At 44.0% G+C, this 17,467-nt stretch overlaps 2 protein-coding genes across 2 annotated transcripts; one reads left to right on the top strand and one right to left on the bottom strand.

The window, feature by feature from the left end:
- The first annotated feature begins 728 nt into the window (after window positions 1-728).
- On the top strand, window positions 729-5,127 carry hpdb (4-hydroxyphenylpyruvate dioxygenase b). The gene is made up of 14 exons (XM_080532416.1): window positions 729-780; window positions 963-989; window positions 1,213-1,275; window positions 1,550-1,654; window positions 1,758-1,800; window positions 1,921-2,003; window positions 2,211-2,300; window positions 2,461-2,564; window positions 2,752-2,829; window positions 3,306-3,468; window positions 3,741-3,812; window positions 3,924-4,046; window positions 4,149-4,265; window positions 4,467-5,127. The coding sequence occupies exons 1-14, from the start codon at window positions 778-780 to the stop codon at window positions 4,575-4,577; spliced, it is 1,182 nt and encodes a 393-aa protein (XP_080388542.1). The 5' UTR covers window positions 729-777; the 3' UTR covers window positions 4,578-5,127.
- A 200-nt stretch (window positions 5,128-5,327) lies between these two features.
- LOC308157833 (histone-lysine N-methyltransferase SETD1B-A-like) lies at window positions 5,328-17,437 on the bottom strand. The gene is made up of 17 exons (XM_080531434.1): window positions 17,417-17,437; window positions 17,067-17,171; window positions 16,676-16,946; window positions 16,411-16,523; window positions 15,145-16,099; window positions 13,608-14,116; window positions 12,657-12,764; window positions 12,309-12,402; window positions 11,716-11,939; window positions 11,487-11,592; window positions 10,919-11,365; window positions 9,737-10,795; window positions 8,985-9,175; window positions 8,747-8,872; window positions 8,411-8,530; window positions 6,327-6,464; window positions 5,328-5,786 (listed from the first exon to the last, which is right to left on the bottom strand). The coding sequence occupies exons 1-17, from the start codon at window positions 17,420-17,422 to the stop codon at window positions 5,613-5,615; spliced, it is 4,746 nt and encodes a 1,581-aa protein (XP_080387560.1). The 5' UTR covers window positions 17,423-17,437; the 3' UTR covers window positions 5,328-5,612.
- Between the last annotated feature and the right edge of the window lie 30 nt (window positions 17,438-17,467).

Below are 17,467 nucleotides of genomic sequence, written 5' to 3'. Positions count from 1 at the left end.
ACAGTTGATGCAGATCTCAAAGTAGATTGGGACTTCTGTTTCTGTCTGTGTGCCCAGTGATGCTGATGTTCTTGAGGGTCCTTAAACAGAGATGAACCCAGTCAATTATCAGTCTTCAGGGATCATTCATGTTGCTTTACATTTTTGAGGTAGAGACTCAGACTACCCATTTTGTGTAGCCTATATGAGAGAGGACTGGATAGGCCAATGCTATTGAACCCTGGTATCAGAGGTGACTAAGTGTTTAAGAACTTAACAAAATACTCACAAAATAGTTAGAGAGTGGGGTCGTTATATTCCACAAATATGTTATTTGCTGTATTGGTTTTTACCACGCTTTTTTCCTACGACATATTGAGGTTAGCTATACATTCTTCACAACGAAGAGCCAATAGGAAACCAGAATGGGTGAACCTCCTCTCGAGACTAACTACAAACATGTGCCGTTAGAACTGAGAGCAATCACGTATTTTTTTTTTTTTAAACATAATTTGCCGTCAGTATCAAAAATATCCATAGGATGCTTATGTAAAAAAATTAAAATAAACGTTGTTCCAGTTTTTGAGAAAAAGACCATGCTAAACATAAAGTCAAGCGTCCATATATTGTATTTGTACATGGATAACACGAGTAATTATTGTGTAACATAAAGTCGGCTTCATTCTCTCCTCCTCCTCTTATACCGGTGGGCGTGGAATTTTGAACTTCATTCTGATCGTTTAAATACTCTACTTTATTCTAGGCTACTGACTGTTCTTACATTCTTACAAAGGCACAATGGTAAGAGATCATACTTTTTCGAAAAATAATGAATATTAAGGATATTGTTATTTATTTGTCTGTAATTATGTATAATAGTGTAATGGTTTATTATAATATAATATACTTGAGAGTGTATTAGAGATAATCCCTAATGTCAAAATTAATTCTTTTTGTTATGCTTTTTTATGCTTTTTCTCCAGACTACCTACACGGACAGAGGTGAAAAGGTACTGAAACATGTCCTGAATGCATTAAGGACATATTTTAAATGAAACACAAAGTATAATTCTTATTGGTATTCTTATGATTCAAGTTAGGAAACCTTCAAAACAAAGTGTATTTGTTTGTTATACCAACATGTTTAAAGATGCACGAATTGAATGAATTTCCTAATTGCTATTTCACAAATTAAGGGTTTAACACATCTAACTGTTATCAATTTGTCTGTAGCATGAGCAAGGCAAATTCCTTTGCTTTGACCACATTACATTCTGGGTTGGAAATGCCAAACAGGTATGATATGACTATCTTATTTTATATCAGATTTTTTAATGCATGTTATTCCCTTTTTCTTGAACTCTTGCATTGGAGGAGTATTCACTTTGGAGATAGCTATTGGCTCTCTTAAGGGGTGGGGGCAATGAGCAAGAAACCCCTTGATTTAATGTGAGCAGCATCAGATTTGGATCTCTTTCATTCTATCACCAGCAGATGGCGCTCCCATCACACCATGCAAGTATTGTATTAATTTAGCTGTGTGGTAAACACGTTTCTACTGTTTCAACAGGCAGCATCTTACTATTGTCACATGCTTGGATTTGAACATTTAGCATACCAGGGTTTGGAAACAGGCAGCCGAGATGTTGTATCCCATGTGGTCAAACAAGGCAAGGTGAGTATTGCTAATGACTGGTGAAGGTAACTTTGTAAAAGTAAAAAGTGGCTCTTGATTGTAGGCTACACTGTGTAACTTGTTGGTATATTTTCTCTCACAGATCATCTATGTTTTCTCATCTGCCCTCAATCCTGGAAACAAAGGTAAAGTATGAAAAAAACAGTCTAGGGCTTTGTCATTTTTGTGGTTAGATGATCTAGCGAGATCTGATTTTCATTGATAAGTCTGTTGTTATTTCACTTGTGAAATAACTTTCTGTTTAGAAATGGGAGATCATTTGGTGAAGCATGGGGATGGAGCCAAAGACATTGCATTCACAGTGGAGAACTGTGATTTCCTTGTGCAGGTACCAAAGCAGGTTTAGTGTTTTTGACATAAGTAGAATATAATCTGTCTTGATGGGATAGGTTGTATGTACTTATCACAACTAGATATTACTGTGTCTACACTTCACTATTTTGGGATTGCAGACTTCTAAAAATGACATTGGATAATATTTGAAATTTTCCTGGATCTGGGTGCATTATGTTTCTTTATCCATCGTCCTCTATAGAAAGCCAGAGAGCGGGGTGCCATTATTCTGAAGGAGCCGTATGTACTGGAGGACAAAAATGGCTGGGTCAAACTGGCTGTTCTCCAAACGGTAAGGAGGGGCCACTCAAATGAATATCAAACAGGTGGTCAGAAAATGTGATGACATGAACTTTGACTTGACATTATTATCTCATGATGTACCGTATGTACCTACCTTCGCATATAGACATTTCCGATTTTTTTTAGGAGTGTATTTCTTATCTTTCCAGTATGGGGACACTACACACACATTTGTGGAGAGGATGGAATACAACGGTCTGTTTATACCAGGATACCATCCTCCTCTCCACAAGGACCCCTCCTTGGCCAAGCTGTAAGTATGAGGGATGGTACCTGGTGAATGCACCAATACCTGGCAGACATTGTGAATAGTGTGGTAGGTTAGAGTGTCTGCTCTTTGGGTCCTGTTACACCAGAAGCCTGTGCTGGAGAGAAGCCTACAGCTGCAAATATGACTATGAAGCTGTTGATAATGTTGCAGTGACTTCTTGTCTTTGCAGGCCAAGTGGAAAACTGAACTTCATTGACCATGTTGTAGGGAACCAACCGGACGATGAGATGGTGCCGGTGGTGGAATGGTAGGGCATTGTCTAAGCACAGGGATGCATTATGGCTCCTCTGTATGTTCCATGCAAAAACATCTTCTGAGCATTTTACAATTATATGAGGACAAAGCCACAACAGGTTCACTACCACCACAACATTTTAAGGGTTCATTTTACAGTATGTAGATTTTCCTCATCCAATGCAAGTGTAATCCTCACGTCTCTGCATGCAGCTGTGGTTGGGTGGATGGGGTAGATGGGGGAGGTTTGGATATTACACAACCCTGCATGTTTGGCATGAGCCAGGCCCTATTATGACTAAGCAGTTTTCTGGCTGGGTCTCTGGGGTCCCCACATCTGGAGTGACTTAGAGCTCCAGAGTCCAGCACTGAGATCAGAAGGAGGGGCAGGGCTGTTTTTCCAAATGAACTGGGTAAATGGGTGAGCCAAGGAGGAGGGGAATGAGATAGAAAAGAGTGGTCTCTCATCTGAGGGAACGATCCTCATAGGTACCAGAAGAACCTGCTCTTCCACCGGTTCTGGTCGGTGGACGACAAGCAGCTGCAGACAGACTTCAGTGCTCTGCGGTCCATCGTTGTGGCCAATTACGAGGAGTCAGTGAAGATGCCCATTAATGAGCCAGCTATGGGGAAGCGCAAATCCCAGATCCAGGCAAGTCACACAAGTCACTGTCAGCCATACTTACTATGTCATTAACAATCACAGTCATGTAAATAAATGTCTACCAAAGCAATACATAATTAACTAATGTCATGTACTCACATTCAGTAACAGAAGAAACTTATCAGATTTTTTAAATTGATCAAATTTAACAGAAAGAGATTTATAGAAAAAAAACGATTAGTATTACAAAGAAAAAGAAAAGCGTGTATCATAGCTCATGTAGGCCCACCTCCCTAAACTCTCTTGACTTGACATTACAGGAGTATGTTGAGTACTACGGCGGAGCAGGTGTCCAGCATATTGCAATGAACACATCAGATATCATTAGTGCAGTAAGTACACACACACACACCTTTCTAAGACACAATACAAGGGAACTTGGGACTGATGTTTTACACTTGCTCAGGTGACGGATTGATTCCCCTTGCACCCTTTTCTTGTAGATTCGTAACCTCAAGGAGCGTGGGATGGAGTTTATGTATGTGCCAGACACATACTACCGACAGCTGAGAGAGAATCTCAAAACGTCCAAAGTCAAGATCACTGAGGACTTGGACACTCTGGAGGTTCGTGGCGCAACCTCATTGTGAATGAAATCCAGAAGATAGGAGAATGTTGCTCCAGTCTAATTATTGTCTAACCATGTTCTCTTGCTATTGATTTGGCAGGATCTGAGGATCTTGGTGGATTATGATGACAACGGCTACTTACTCCAGATCTTCACCAAGCCTGTGCAGGATCGCCCCACCGTGTTCCTGGAGGTGATTCAGAGACACAACCATCAGGTGAGGGTGGAGCAAGGGAGGTCAGAGAGCATTGCCAATGACAGAGCATCAAACCATTGTGATTGTAGAAATACGAGAGCTTTGTGATGTGAAGGGGCATTCATATGATGTATGTGCAGATTAATTTCAATGGATCATTTGTAGATACAGTTACAATGTTAATCTGATCACTAAGAAAATATGCCGTTGTGTTTTTCCCAGGGCTTTGGAGCAGGTAATTTCAAGTCTCTTTTTGAGGCCATCGAGACAGACCAGAATGCTAGAGGGAACTTGACAATCCTGACTCCTAATGGAGTGTCAAAGAACCTCTGAATCCTGCACTTTGCTCTTCAACATTCCCAGACCTCCTAAGAGCTGATAACTTCATTGTTATACTATATTTGAAGTGCCCCTTTAATTTACGTGTTGTAATTGATGCCTATTCTACTCGACAATGTAGAAGAGAGACAGAATCTATTTGAATTATTTTGATCTCAGCATGTGTCGAGCAGAATTGCTGCACTGCACATGCTGTGATACAACATTCAACTGAAATTATGATTGAGATGGCTTGTCGAGTCAATTGTCAATGAATATAGAGTATGCTGCATTTTACTTGAGCTATGGTATTTTGAATGGTTATTTTCAAGTATATTCCTTTGATGTCTTAGCTTTATATTCTTAATTGCTTTACTTCTGGAAAAGCCATATTGGAGTTACAGGAAGACATGAGCCACATACTCCAAAAGACGCACACTAAGAACGCACAAAAAATGTCTTTATTGTATGTTACCTGAAAAGCCAAATTACTGTTTTACTTAAATTACTGTGTTTATTATCCATGTAATCTTGTTTACTTTGGTTGCTTCCTCGTAGCATCCCTTGTAAGTGCATGTATTAAAAATATATATATAAATACATTGTGACTTGTTTTTCATTCATAGCATTTGTTTGTTTGTGTTGGAGGGGACTTCATAATCAATAATCAATAATCAGATAGTATGAACCAAATAAATAATGAACATCAGCAACCACATTATATCTCAAACAATATACATAAGAGAACAATCATTATTAAGTGAAAAGCTTGACACAAGCTGAATATATTGCCATCAGCTCTCATGAATGAAAACATTGAATGTATCATGTACTGGGTGTACAAAAAAACAACCTCTCCAGATCAAGTCATACAAAATCATACCCCATATCTAAGTCATAAGGGAGAGGCTTCTGCACAGGCATAAGAGCCCATCTCTGTTGCAGCGGTCAGGATGAGTCTAGTTATGTATTAACAGTCCCTGTACAAATGCAACAGGACAGTCAGGTCAATGCTGGAGAGATAAGGGTAGGGGGGTGAGGGCCTGATGTTTAGTTCAGTGAGCCCTGGCAGTTCTCGGCTCCACACAGACAGGGGATCTTCTCGTCCTCGATGGGGAACTTGTAGTCATACGTGATCTCCTCATTGACACCGATGACCTGCCGGGAGTAGATCACTATCTTCTTCTGGGATTCTACCGTGATGATTTTTGCATAGCAATTAGGCTAAAGGTAAAAAGAGGTCATCATCCACTGTTAATGTCTGGCCATTCTATATGCAACTGAAATGGTTGAAATGATCAACAATCAAACCGTAGTTACATTTTTGGCAACACTTTAGATTAGGGAACATTTATTAGGCACTAATATGTAGCTTATTATTGTTTGCTTTCTACCCTTCCCCAAGACACACACAACAATGTTATTGGGGGCATGATTGGCCTTGAGGTTAGGGAGGCTAGTCAGTAACCGCAAGGTCAACAGTTCAATGCCAGGATGAGAGCCGCTGATTGGAGGGTTGCCGAAAACACATCTGGCCAGCTACTACATGGCTAATAACATTAGCACAAGAAACCACAGAATAAAGACCTGATCAATGGCTACTAAAACCTTATAATAGCTACTTATAAGCTACAAATGAGTGCCTAATGGGTGTTCCCTATAGTAAAGTGTAACCCAATTTGGATAACCCTAGTACATGTCCCTGTGATGCTAAAGATCTTACAACATAAACAACATCACCGTTTTTCACCTGGCATGACTTACATTGCAGCTGTGGTTGATGAACCTGGCTAAGTTCCCACACTTGGTGGCATCGATGATGGTATCCTGATCGACCCGGAACAAGTAGCTGCTCCCAATACCCTCGTCCTCATAGCGCTTCTCACGCATATCCGCAATCACCTGTGGAGCAGAGAGGAGCGGTGAGGCGGACCCGTTCACATGTCACTCTAATCAAAATGCAGCCTTCACTTCCAAACAAATGGATGATTGTTACGAGGGGGGTCAGCGAGGATAACTCCCCGATGCCTCCCCGATGCCTCCTGCTGGTTGTAGAGCATTACTCATGCCCTGGACAAATTACATGATTATTGTCACCTGTGAGTGTTTATATATGTATTTAGGTGTGTCCCATTTCCCTGTTCCCTTGTCAGTTGTTCGTACTTGCTAGCGTCTTGAGAACCCTTGTTTGTCCTAAGGAATATATTGCGCACTATACTTGACTCTGTCCGTTCGGACCTGGAGGACTTTATTTTACCTGTCGCTACTTCCAGGTATGGTGACTATACGTTAGTGATGGGGGAAACGAAGCTTTCGACGCATTGACACATTCAACACAATTGTGTCGGAAAAAGTGTCGATCTATCGATGCAGTCGATACAGCAGCTCCATAATGCTATCTGCTGGTCAGGTCGCGGTATGGCGCCTGTATCAACTGATTCACAAGTCAGGAATTTGGGGCAAAATACAATAAGCCCACTGTCATCTGCGATGTGTTGTTCAATAAAGGTGCTGTGACAAACTGTGTCGATGTGTATGTGGCCATATATGTGGTCTTAAATGTTGGTGTGTCTAGTAGACTATAATAAATACATATATGAATAAATAAATAAATGCAACTGTTGTGTCCATTTCTGATATGAATAGAATAGAATTTGCCATTTAGCAAGCGCCAAAAGCTACTTACAGGGACATTCCCGCTGGAGTAATTGTAGTACTCAAGGGCACACTAGTGGTGGTGTTTCAGGCTGGATTTGAACTCACAACCTTCCGATCACCAGTCCAATTCACTATTCACTCCACTATCCCCATGACGTGTAAGGATACAAATCTGAATGACGTTTCGGCATGTGTGGGACATGGCTGTTTGACAATTGGAGCAGATATAAATGGTCCACATGTCATAACAGGGCCAACAGTGTTGGGATGTGCTCGTTGAACAGGGAAAGAGTGCAAAACAAAGCTATATTGTGGGAACTGGACAGACTTGTGCTTATGTGAACAATAACATATGTATTGCTTGTGTACATGAACAGGCAACGTTTTTTTTTTAATGTATGTGTATCTATCTGGCTAGCCTATGTGTTGCAATTATAAATAAATTATGGTTTCTATCTCTGTCTCTGTCAATAAATGTATTCTGTCTAGCATCCGTATGTCTCCACTCTGACTACAATCCTCGAATATGAGTGAGTTCAACGTAATTTTATGCAGTACGAAACTTGGAACACTGCCTCGTTTGCGGAATGATTGACACACCGGTCAGTGGTGCTCGTGTGACATACGAAGCTTCGTTCGAATAGTCACGTGGTTTTTTGCAAAATTGACACAAGCATCGATACATTTGTATCGACGTACATTGCGTCGGAAGATTGACTACTGCGTCGAGCGTAACATCACTACTATACGTGGTATTTTGATTTGTTTGTGTTTACGTGAATCTTGCAATTAGTTTATGGAGCCTTGATTGCTCGTCTTTTGTTTTCTCTACTCGCAAGTGTTTTTTGTTCTTGTTATTATTATCTACTCGCTGCGCAGAGCCTTGCTTGCTCCCCTTTATTTTTGTGGTTCTGTATCACTGTCCTGTATGGATGATCATTGTATACATCTCAGTAAAGAGAAACCTTATTGTATTCCTGTCTCGACCTCAATTCCTCTGAGTCGCACCGCACATGGGTCCAACACCACTCTACACCTAGAACCTTATACCAAAACGTGACAGATGATACTGTAGTGCAGGTCAATATAGCCCAAATGTCTACTATGTCCAATTCGCTGCCCATGTCTGATGCTGTCCTACACCTGCCCATGTCTGATGCTGTCCTACACCTGCATTTGACTGGACTCACCTGTCTGACGGCCTGGCCCACATACTCTATCACCATCTCATCCGCTGCTATTGGCTCCAGAGCAAACAGGCCCCAGTCATGGATGTGGCTGCGGCAGAAACGGATCCTCTTCTTGCGGAACTGAAACAAAGATATGGCTTTAAGTGATGCCTCCTGGGGGGTATGCCTTCAACGTTGCTAAAGGAAAATCCAGGCTTTTATTCTCGCAAGACTTTTCAAAATAAGCCTGGATTTTCCTTTAGCGACATTGATGGAATACCCCCCAGGTGTCTGCAGTAAGAGCAGCTGCACTGTGTTGTTGTCAGTCCGGGTGGCAGACGTGGATGGATGACTCACCTTGAGCTGGTTAAACTTGACCAGGTCGCTGTCACAACTGAAGGAGGACAGCAGGCGGCGCTGTTCAGACCGAAACTCAGAGCCAGAACGCAGAGAGGGCTGTGGCTGGGCTGGGATGCTCATGCCCTGTAGAAAAACAAGTCCTTCATCAAATCTGTTGATATCAAGTATGGTGAGTCATATTACAATAAGCTGGGGAAGTATCTATTCTAGCTTTTTCTTCTTCTCATCTGAATACCTGGGTCGTTGTTGTAGAAGGAAGGTCTATTGTGGAACGTGTGTTGAAAAGGTATTTGATTTTGTCCTTCTTGCTGATTTCGTAAAAGCCTTCGCTGCGAGCAGATCCAGTCACATGGTCCCGTATCCAATCATTACATTCCTCTGTCTCTTCTGCCAAGACTCTGGTGAGTGCCAAGGGGGTCAAGGAAACTAGACACTTTACATGTGAGGGTCACCTCTTAATGCTGCCACCCACGGGTGGTGGAGTCATAATGAAATTGGATGCATCTGGCTTGAGACTGTTATAGATGACATAGACAACATTGGTAACATTTCACAGGTATCCTTCTTGGGGTTTGGTACGTATTTACAGTATAACAAACTATTAGTTCATTGATAGTCTGGTTATAACCCATTTCTAAAAATGTGTATGATCATCACTTCAGTACTGGGGGGCACGGAAATGTGGCTTGCTGTAACTTTTAATGAATGGGTTATATATATGCACTACCAATAAACCACTATCTAATGGTCTATTAACTTTCTAAATGATTTGCAACCCCCAAAAGGATACCATAGTGTATATTCTTTCACTGATGTTAATAATGGAACATGTTAGCATGCAACAGTCATTATTAAACTAAATATATGTGGAAAACAAACATCACCGAGGTGACCCCATGAGTGTGTCACTGGCCCACCAAGATGGCAGCCTAGCTACCCATCAGTCTGGGTAAAGGATATCAGGGTGAGGGACCCAGAGGGTATCACTGAGCCAGCTGAAGCCATTGTGCTGCTGCAGCATGCTGTCATAGGTGGCCTGCAGGAGCCTGGTATCCTCCTCATCCACGCCCTCCCTCCAGATGCTGTGTAGGATAGCCGTCTCCTCACCGTGAGGCCCACCGCAGGGAGAGGAACTGGAAGACGAGAGCGAGGGTGTGGGCGTGGCTCTCAGCAGCGACCTCGTCCTCTGCCGTCGCCTCATCCTCCTCCTGCGCCTCATCCTCTGCCGCATCTCCCGCCTTACCGTCCTCCGGGACCTCTTCTCCACCTGCACCGGCCTGTTCTCAAGGCCCTGTAGAGGCACCTTCCTCCGACCTCCGGCTGACCACACATCGCCGTGGTCGGGGGTCTGCGCTGAGGACTCAGAGAGGCTGCACGCAGAGGAAGTTAGAATAGGCGAGTCTGAAAGTGTCTCATTGGAGGACAAGGAGGAAGAAGTAGCATATGTCCTCTGTGAAGTGGCCACCATAGGGGTCTTCCCGGTTTTAAGTCGTCCTTGCACATTTACATTTTTACATCTACATCTCCTCCTGAGTGAGGTGATACCCCTTCCAGGGGTCCGTGGGGTCCTAAGGCAGAGGCGGGAAGACAGCGAGGGGAGGGGGAAGGGGAAGGGGCTGCAAGGAGGGGGACTCATCACCAGGCCTGCCTCTGTAGGGGTTGACTCTCTGCCTGGTGTCACTGGGACCCTCCAGGACCTGAGGGGATTCCAGACACTCCTCTCGTCTGTTCCTGGGGTTCTGGGCATGTCCTCATATGTATGCCCAGAGAGACTCTGGAGAAGAGGATCACTGTGTGTGAGGGAGAGGGAGAGGAGCTGGTCCATAGATTCCTCGTCACTCTCCCGGTGGGCGGCTACTCCCTGACCAGGTGTGTGTGGCAGTTCCACCTCCTCCACAGCAGTTGGTTTGCTCTTGAAGAGCAGATCCGAGTCACTGTCGCCCAGAGAGCCTGTAGGGGTGAGGGGCCTGACGTTCCCCATATTGTCTGGTGACTCCATTCTCCACTCAATGCTGCCAAGCTCCAACTCAAAGTCAGTCTCCACCACTGAGGATTCAAATAATGACAAAACACTATTTAGCATAACGCTACACTTTCATTTAAATATCATCCATTTGAAGTATTTTTGTACACTACAAACACTGTGAATCAATATTGAGATAGAACAACCTGGGAGTCCTATGGGTGAGGGGGCCTGGAGGTGCTGCTGGTGTTCTCTGGCTAGGAGCTCCATCACTGGGTCTGGGGGTCTGAGGTTGCTGGTGTGCCTCAGCTCAGCTCTGCTCAGACAGACTATGTGCTGCGCCTCCTCCCGAGGCCCCGTCAGGACCTGCTCTGGGCGCTCCAGTAAGGCCAGCTCCAGCTCCAGCTCTGTGCCCGGAGTAAGAGGTGCAGCAGGAGTGGCTGGGGGCTCCAGCTCCATCAGCTCCTCATCTGATGATATCACCACACACTCTCCTTCCCCACGGTCCTCCTCAGCCTCCTCATCAGAACTGGAGTCATATTCTGAGGAGTCTTCACTCTCCTCTGAGGTGTAGGAATCGAAGGGGTCTGAGAGGTATTCGGTTTCTTCTGAGGAATATGACTCTGCATCGGACACGGTTACGTTGGCAGCGTCTGGCAAGTGTGAAAATAATTAGGTGTAAATACATTACTTGGCATGTAGTTATGTTATGGGTAACTTAAACAAAGATATAAACATAAACATAAACAAAGATATAATGCTTTAGAGAATTACCCTCATTTGAAGACCGCACTCCTCCTGTTTCTCTCCAGAGGATCTCATTTTCATCTTCTTCCATTTCTTCCTCCTTTTGTTCTTTATCGTCGACTTCATCGCACAGCTGAAAGAAAATGACAACCACATTATGCACAGAAATACAGACACGTATGTGTTATAATTTAGAAAAACAGATCTGGCAGTTTGGCATTACTGATTATTCCTAGTTGGAAATACCCCTGTGTACCTGGTCTTTAGGAATGTTGTCTGATGGCCCAGCATCTTCCTCTTTGTCTGTTGTTGGATCCGCCACTTTCTCTGTACTCTCCTCTTCCTCCTCCTCCTCATCCTCCTCTCCCTCACTGTCCAGCTCAAGTGGCCTTGCATGTCTTCGCTTTACAGCTTGAATGCTTCCATCTTTTCTGGACTTGTCTAATGTGTAACTTGACATATCACTCCCCTGGTCCAACTCTGATGATGCACAGAGAGAGAGAGAGAGAGAGAGAGAGAGAGAGAGAGAGAGAGAGAGAGAGAGAGAGAGAGAGAGAGAGAGAGAGAGAGAGAGAGAGAGAGAGAGAGAGAGAGAGAGAGAGAGAGAGAGAGAGAGAGAGAGAGAGAGAGAGAGAGAGAGAGAGAGAGAGAGAGAGAGAGAGAGAGAGAGAGAGAGAGAGAGAGAGAGAGAGAGAGAGAGAGAGAGAGAGAGAGAGAGAGAGAGAGAGAGAGGAGGGAGGGAGGGAGGGAGGGAGGGAGGGAGGGAGGGAGGGAGGGAGAGAGAGAGAAATCAGTTGCGATTATGTTAGTAGAACATAATGTTGACTACGCATGGAACACAGCACTGACCAGCATCCTCTGGCTCAACATTGACAGGTGCGGAGGACCACACTCTTTTCGGTCTCTCTGATGCAGACGGATCATGGGTCTTCTTCCTCTTTACCTACACATGAACACATGTCACTCACATCATCATTATAATCATACCACAGTCAAAATAGTGTGTAAAATATGTGTTCTCTGTCAGTGGTTCAGTTCAGTTTAGAACAGCGGTTCTCAAACCTCTCCTCGGGGACCCCCAGCCGCTCCACATATTTGATCTGTTCCACTACCAGCACACCTAATTCAACTAATCAAGTACAAATCATAATTAACTGGGGGTCCCTGAGGAGAGAACCACTGAGTTAGAAGCAGCACCTTGAAGGACGGCAGGAGGGTGACACCACGCAGGCTACTGTTCTGTCTGAGGGGATCTCTTGGTTTGACCCACTCCTCCACTTTACCCTCTCCCAGGGTCACAGCAGCCTGAAAAGATGTAAATAAAAAGTACTAATACAGCTCAATAGTAACAATAGCAATAATCAAGATCAGAATATATTCTATATCACTATGTTAAGTGAACAGTGATCTCTCATAGTGACAATTTTGGATACATAGATGTGATATTAGCAACACATTTTTAAACAACATTTGTGACAGCAGCTGGTGAAACTGGGAAGAAGTCGGCAACCGACAGACCGTCCAGACTTTTATTCTGAAAAATTTAAATAGATTTTAGCCTTCTTGGAAAGCAATGACACACTCGCTAGTCAAGCCAAAACATTGCAATGCAATGGGTTCGGTGAGTAATCCCCACTACTACCTAGTTAGTGTACAGTAGTGGGGATTACTCACCGAATCCATTGCATTGCAATGTTTTGGCTTGACTAGCGAGTGTGTCATTGATTTTCAACAACGTTGACATTTATTTACATTCTTCTGAATAAAAGTCCGAATATTTTGATTGGTTGCCGACTTGTTCCCGGGTTTCACCAGCTGCTGTCACATTTTTCTCCAAGTGAATCTTTCTTTTCCTCACCATTGATTAGAGCAAAGAAGCACACACATTTAAAACATGTCCTAGATGAGTTCTCAATCTCCTACTGCAGCGGTTCTCAAACCTCTCCTCGGGGACCCCCAGCCGCTCCATATATTTGATCTGTTCCAGTACCAGCACACCTGATTCAACTAATCAAGTACAAATCATATTTGCTTTGTACTTGATTAGTTGAATCAGGTGTGCTGGTGGTGGTGGAACAGATCAAATATGTGGAGTGGCTGGGGGTCCCTGAGGAGAGGTTTGAGGACCACTGTCCTACTGTAGCTCACCTTTGCTTTACCCTCCTGACTGTCCCACCACTCATCGAAGGCCCTGAAGGCGACCCCCTCAACCATTTTACGGTTGATGTCTCTCTTCACTATTGACTTCAGCTCCTCCACGATGACGGCCAACACCCTTTCCACTGTGACCTTATGAGGCTGGTAGCCTGGCGGAGGCACAGAGGGGTTGAATTTGGGCATGGGGGGTGGGGGCCAGGGCAGCCCATGGAATGTATGGTGTCCATTCAGGAGGAAGGGGTAAATTGGAGGTAGCATAGATGGAGGAGCTAACATGGGTGGAGGGGGTCCCATGAGAGCTATGGGGGGAGGAATGGGTGGAGGAGGTATCCCTCGGAACCCAGGAGGTGGAATCGGAATAATGCCATTGGAAAGGGTCATTGGAATGAGAGGGATGGGAGGGATGATCTGAGGGTGTGGGTTGGAAGAGGGCATGTGAGTTGGGAGGTTGAAGGGGATGATTGGTGGGCAGAAGTCGGTAGAGAGATTGGAGGGAGGCTCTGGAATAGAGCAATTGAGATTGGGGACTGGACGAGGCTGTGGTGGGGAGGGAAAGGAGGAGTTTACTGTGATGCCCTTTGCACAATGTCTTTGGGGAATCAAAGTTCCAGATCGCTGATCATGTGAGATGTCCATGTCTTCAGTTGGTAAAGGAAGACCCTGTGAGTACAATGTGACAAATGTACGACAAGGATGTGAGGATTTTCACTGCAAATCGAAGCCCATCATAACAACTACTGTAAAACCTCTTTAAGTGGCACAGGCATTTATTTGCGTTACTCCGGCTGATATGACAGAGCTGAATATATACTACACTGAGAACAAATATCCACCAACACTATATCAACATTATTAGCCGACAATAAATCAGTTAAAATGAGTTTAATCGTCTCATTGTCGATAGATATGGTCATTTATCAAGACTGCCGCAATCAATCTGTCAGACTGTTGAATAAATACTGGTAATGTTCCAAAGGTTGCTCAGAATCAACTGCGTCACTTTAATCATCTACTAATGTCACAAGGGAATACATAGTGTTAAGCTATTTATTTTGACCCTGCGTAATAGGGACAGGTGCTTATTTTCTTCAATGTCATTAGTTGCCTGGCTATTAGAGACAGGCGTTTAGTGGAGACTCAATGCTTATTGGAAGTTGTACGGTAATTCCTCCCTAAATCACACAATGCTTCATTACACTCTGGCAGCCTTTGTTATGGATGTGATGGTGAAAACTGATGTACAGTATATCGCTATACTTAGCATTGATTTTCAACTTTAAATGTTTTATTTTGACTGGAGTGGGTCTTTAACAGCTCATCCCTAGGCACATCACTGTGATTATGCTCTCCATGCTCACCTTGGGGAATGACACAGAATGGAGTCCCCCTTCTCTTCCCATATCCTTTTGGTCAGAGGTTGTCTGTTCTGGGCCCACCTCCATTCCCTTATTTCTTCTCTCCATGTGTGTGAGAGGAAGGTTCCCAGGACGCCAGGAGAGCTGTGAAGTCCTTATAAGGGAGGCAGTACCTGGGACGGACATGTCTTCTTCTGAATCAGGGAGGGATGTGGGACTGACGTCCTCCAGGCCGTTGTTGGTGGGGTGAGGACTGAGGGCTGGAGTGCAGTCCGATGAGTAGGTTGAGACAGGGGAGTATTTACAAGAGTGAGGGACCACGGGGCTGTTCTGTGCGGGCTCTTCAGCCTCTAAGCCCCTCTCACCAAGGAGGGGAAGCTCAGAACTCTGGGTTTTCATTAGCAGCATTTTAATGCGCGAGTCCAAGCTGTGGCTTTCTGGTTCTGGGTCGGGGGCTCCAGGAGACAGATCAGGAGGGGAAGGGGGCACGTCTGTTAGACATGCACGGTGGTCAGGTGGGGGAGTCTCTGTCCTCTCCCTCACAGACATGACATCCATACTGGCACTGGCAGAGCTGCAGCTCAGAGGGAAAGTCTTTGAGGTAGGAGAGAGTACTATCCTGGAATCCTTCTCAGGAAGGGGGCAGTAGAGGGGAGGCTCTGTGGCAGAGGGCAGGGTGTTCTGACACCACAGGAAGGCCGACCTGTAGCTGTTATCAGCAGAATGTGTTTGGGATGGAAGGGGGAGCGGTGGAGGAGGATGGATGTGTTTAAGGAGAGAGCTCAACTCTGAGGTCCGATGGGATCTCCCATAGGGTCGTCCTGGCTGGAGATAGCAGACATCACGCTTTGAGCGTCTGTGAACACTGTAGGAGGAGGGGTGTTCGCCCAGGCTGACTGGGGTGGCCTGCAGGCTAGAGTAGCATGAGTCCTGAGAGAGTGGGGTCCCAGAAAGGAAGGGGGTATGAGGGGTGCCCTGAGAGACAGGCGTTTGTCCAAAGCTATTTGGTGTGTCCTGCCATATACTGGAGTAGGCTGTGTCCAGGGAGAGAGGCGTAGCGACACTGGTGGGACTAGAAATGCAAAATGACGAGCTCCCATCAGTGAGTCTCTGAACAGACTTGCTGCCCTGAAGACAGAGAAGACAGGGTGGTTAAAATAAATAAATTCCTAAGACATACTGTAATTTAAAATATATACGTATATATATTATAATAATAATAAAATACATTTTAAAAATGCATTCCTTGCACAAACTCCTTCCATTTCCATGCCCATAACTGAGAATCTGAGAAAATAAACTTTATACCAACAAACTGGTGTGATAAACAGCAACAACATTCTCTAAACATAAACTAAAAATAATAGATTATTTCACTGTTGAGAAATTGATGAAGCTGCTAAATAACACATACTAATACACACAACAGAGTATAGTACCAGTAATCGCTCAGTTAGGTTTTGCAGAGTGTTCTCATCACAGCCCACTGGCAGTGTCCAAGGGGTGTAGAGTCCACTTACAAGAAGCTGGAAGTATCGTATTCTGTTTTCACCTGAGGATTACACATAATGACTGAATCAAACAGACCACTCTCTCGGGAGAATTTGGGAGACATACAAATGCTAATATTATCTATTGTCATATTAAAGTTGTATATTTAAGTGTTATGTTGTATTGTAATAGACATCATGCTGTGAACCTTACCTTTTGGATCAAGCTCCACATGAATGATGTTCCCCATGACAGAGGTGTCATGAAGGTGTTGCACAGCGTCCTTTGCAGCCTTGGCTGTGTCGAAGATGACTTTAGCAATGCCTAAATGCTTTTTGTTTTTAGGATTGTACACAATTTCAACTTCCTCGATTTGTCCATATTTTTTGCACATGTCAGTCAAGAAACCCTCCCTTACGTTGTCATTTAACCTTGCAAATGTCACTTCTTTAAGAGGAATCGGGCCCACATAGCATTCATCAATCTAAAACATAAACCAGAAAACAGAGATAGTTTCAGTTGTGATCAAACATGATGTGTTTGTAATGACCATCCATAAATGCCAAAGACTTAATATGACTGTTATCAGTGAGAGTAGTATCACCTTAAATGTTGGCACTAGGAGGTCAGACTCTTTGTATTTGTTCCAAAGTCGCCAAATTCTGGGGTCTCTGACAGTATCTACAGGAAATACTCCTAAACCCTGAACCTGAGAGAAACATCAATAAGGGTATAGTCAAATAATGGAAAGTAATAGTCAAAGGTACAGTGAGATTGAGAAACGAATTAGAACATTACATGAAGTAAGGCGTGACATTAGATATGTTCAGTTATCAAATTGCTGTGAGTGTCTATGGATTATCTATCTGGCCTACATGTTACATCACGTTATGTTACACCAGGTTAACATCAACAACAAAACAAGTATATTAGGTGAAATTAAAATGTTCTCACTGGCATGTTGAAATGCTGTCCATCGTAACGATACACTTTGAAGAATCCATT

This window comes from Nansenia antarctica (assembly GCF_963989245.1).
Source record: "Nansenia antarctica genome assembly, chromosome: 5".
NCBI lineage: Eukaryota > Metazoa > Chordata > Actinopteri > Argentiniformes > Microstomatidae > Nansenia > Nansenia antarctica.
The sequence above is the reverse complement of the archived record's forward strand: the minus strand, read 5'-3'. Positions and strand labels throughout refer to the sequence as shown.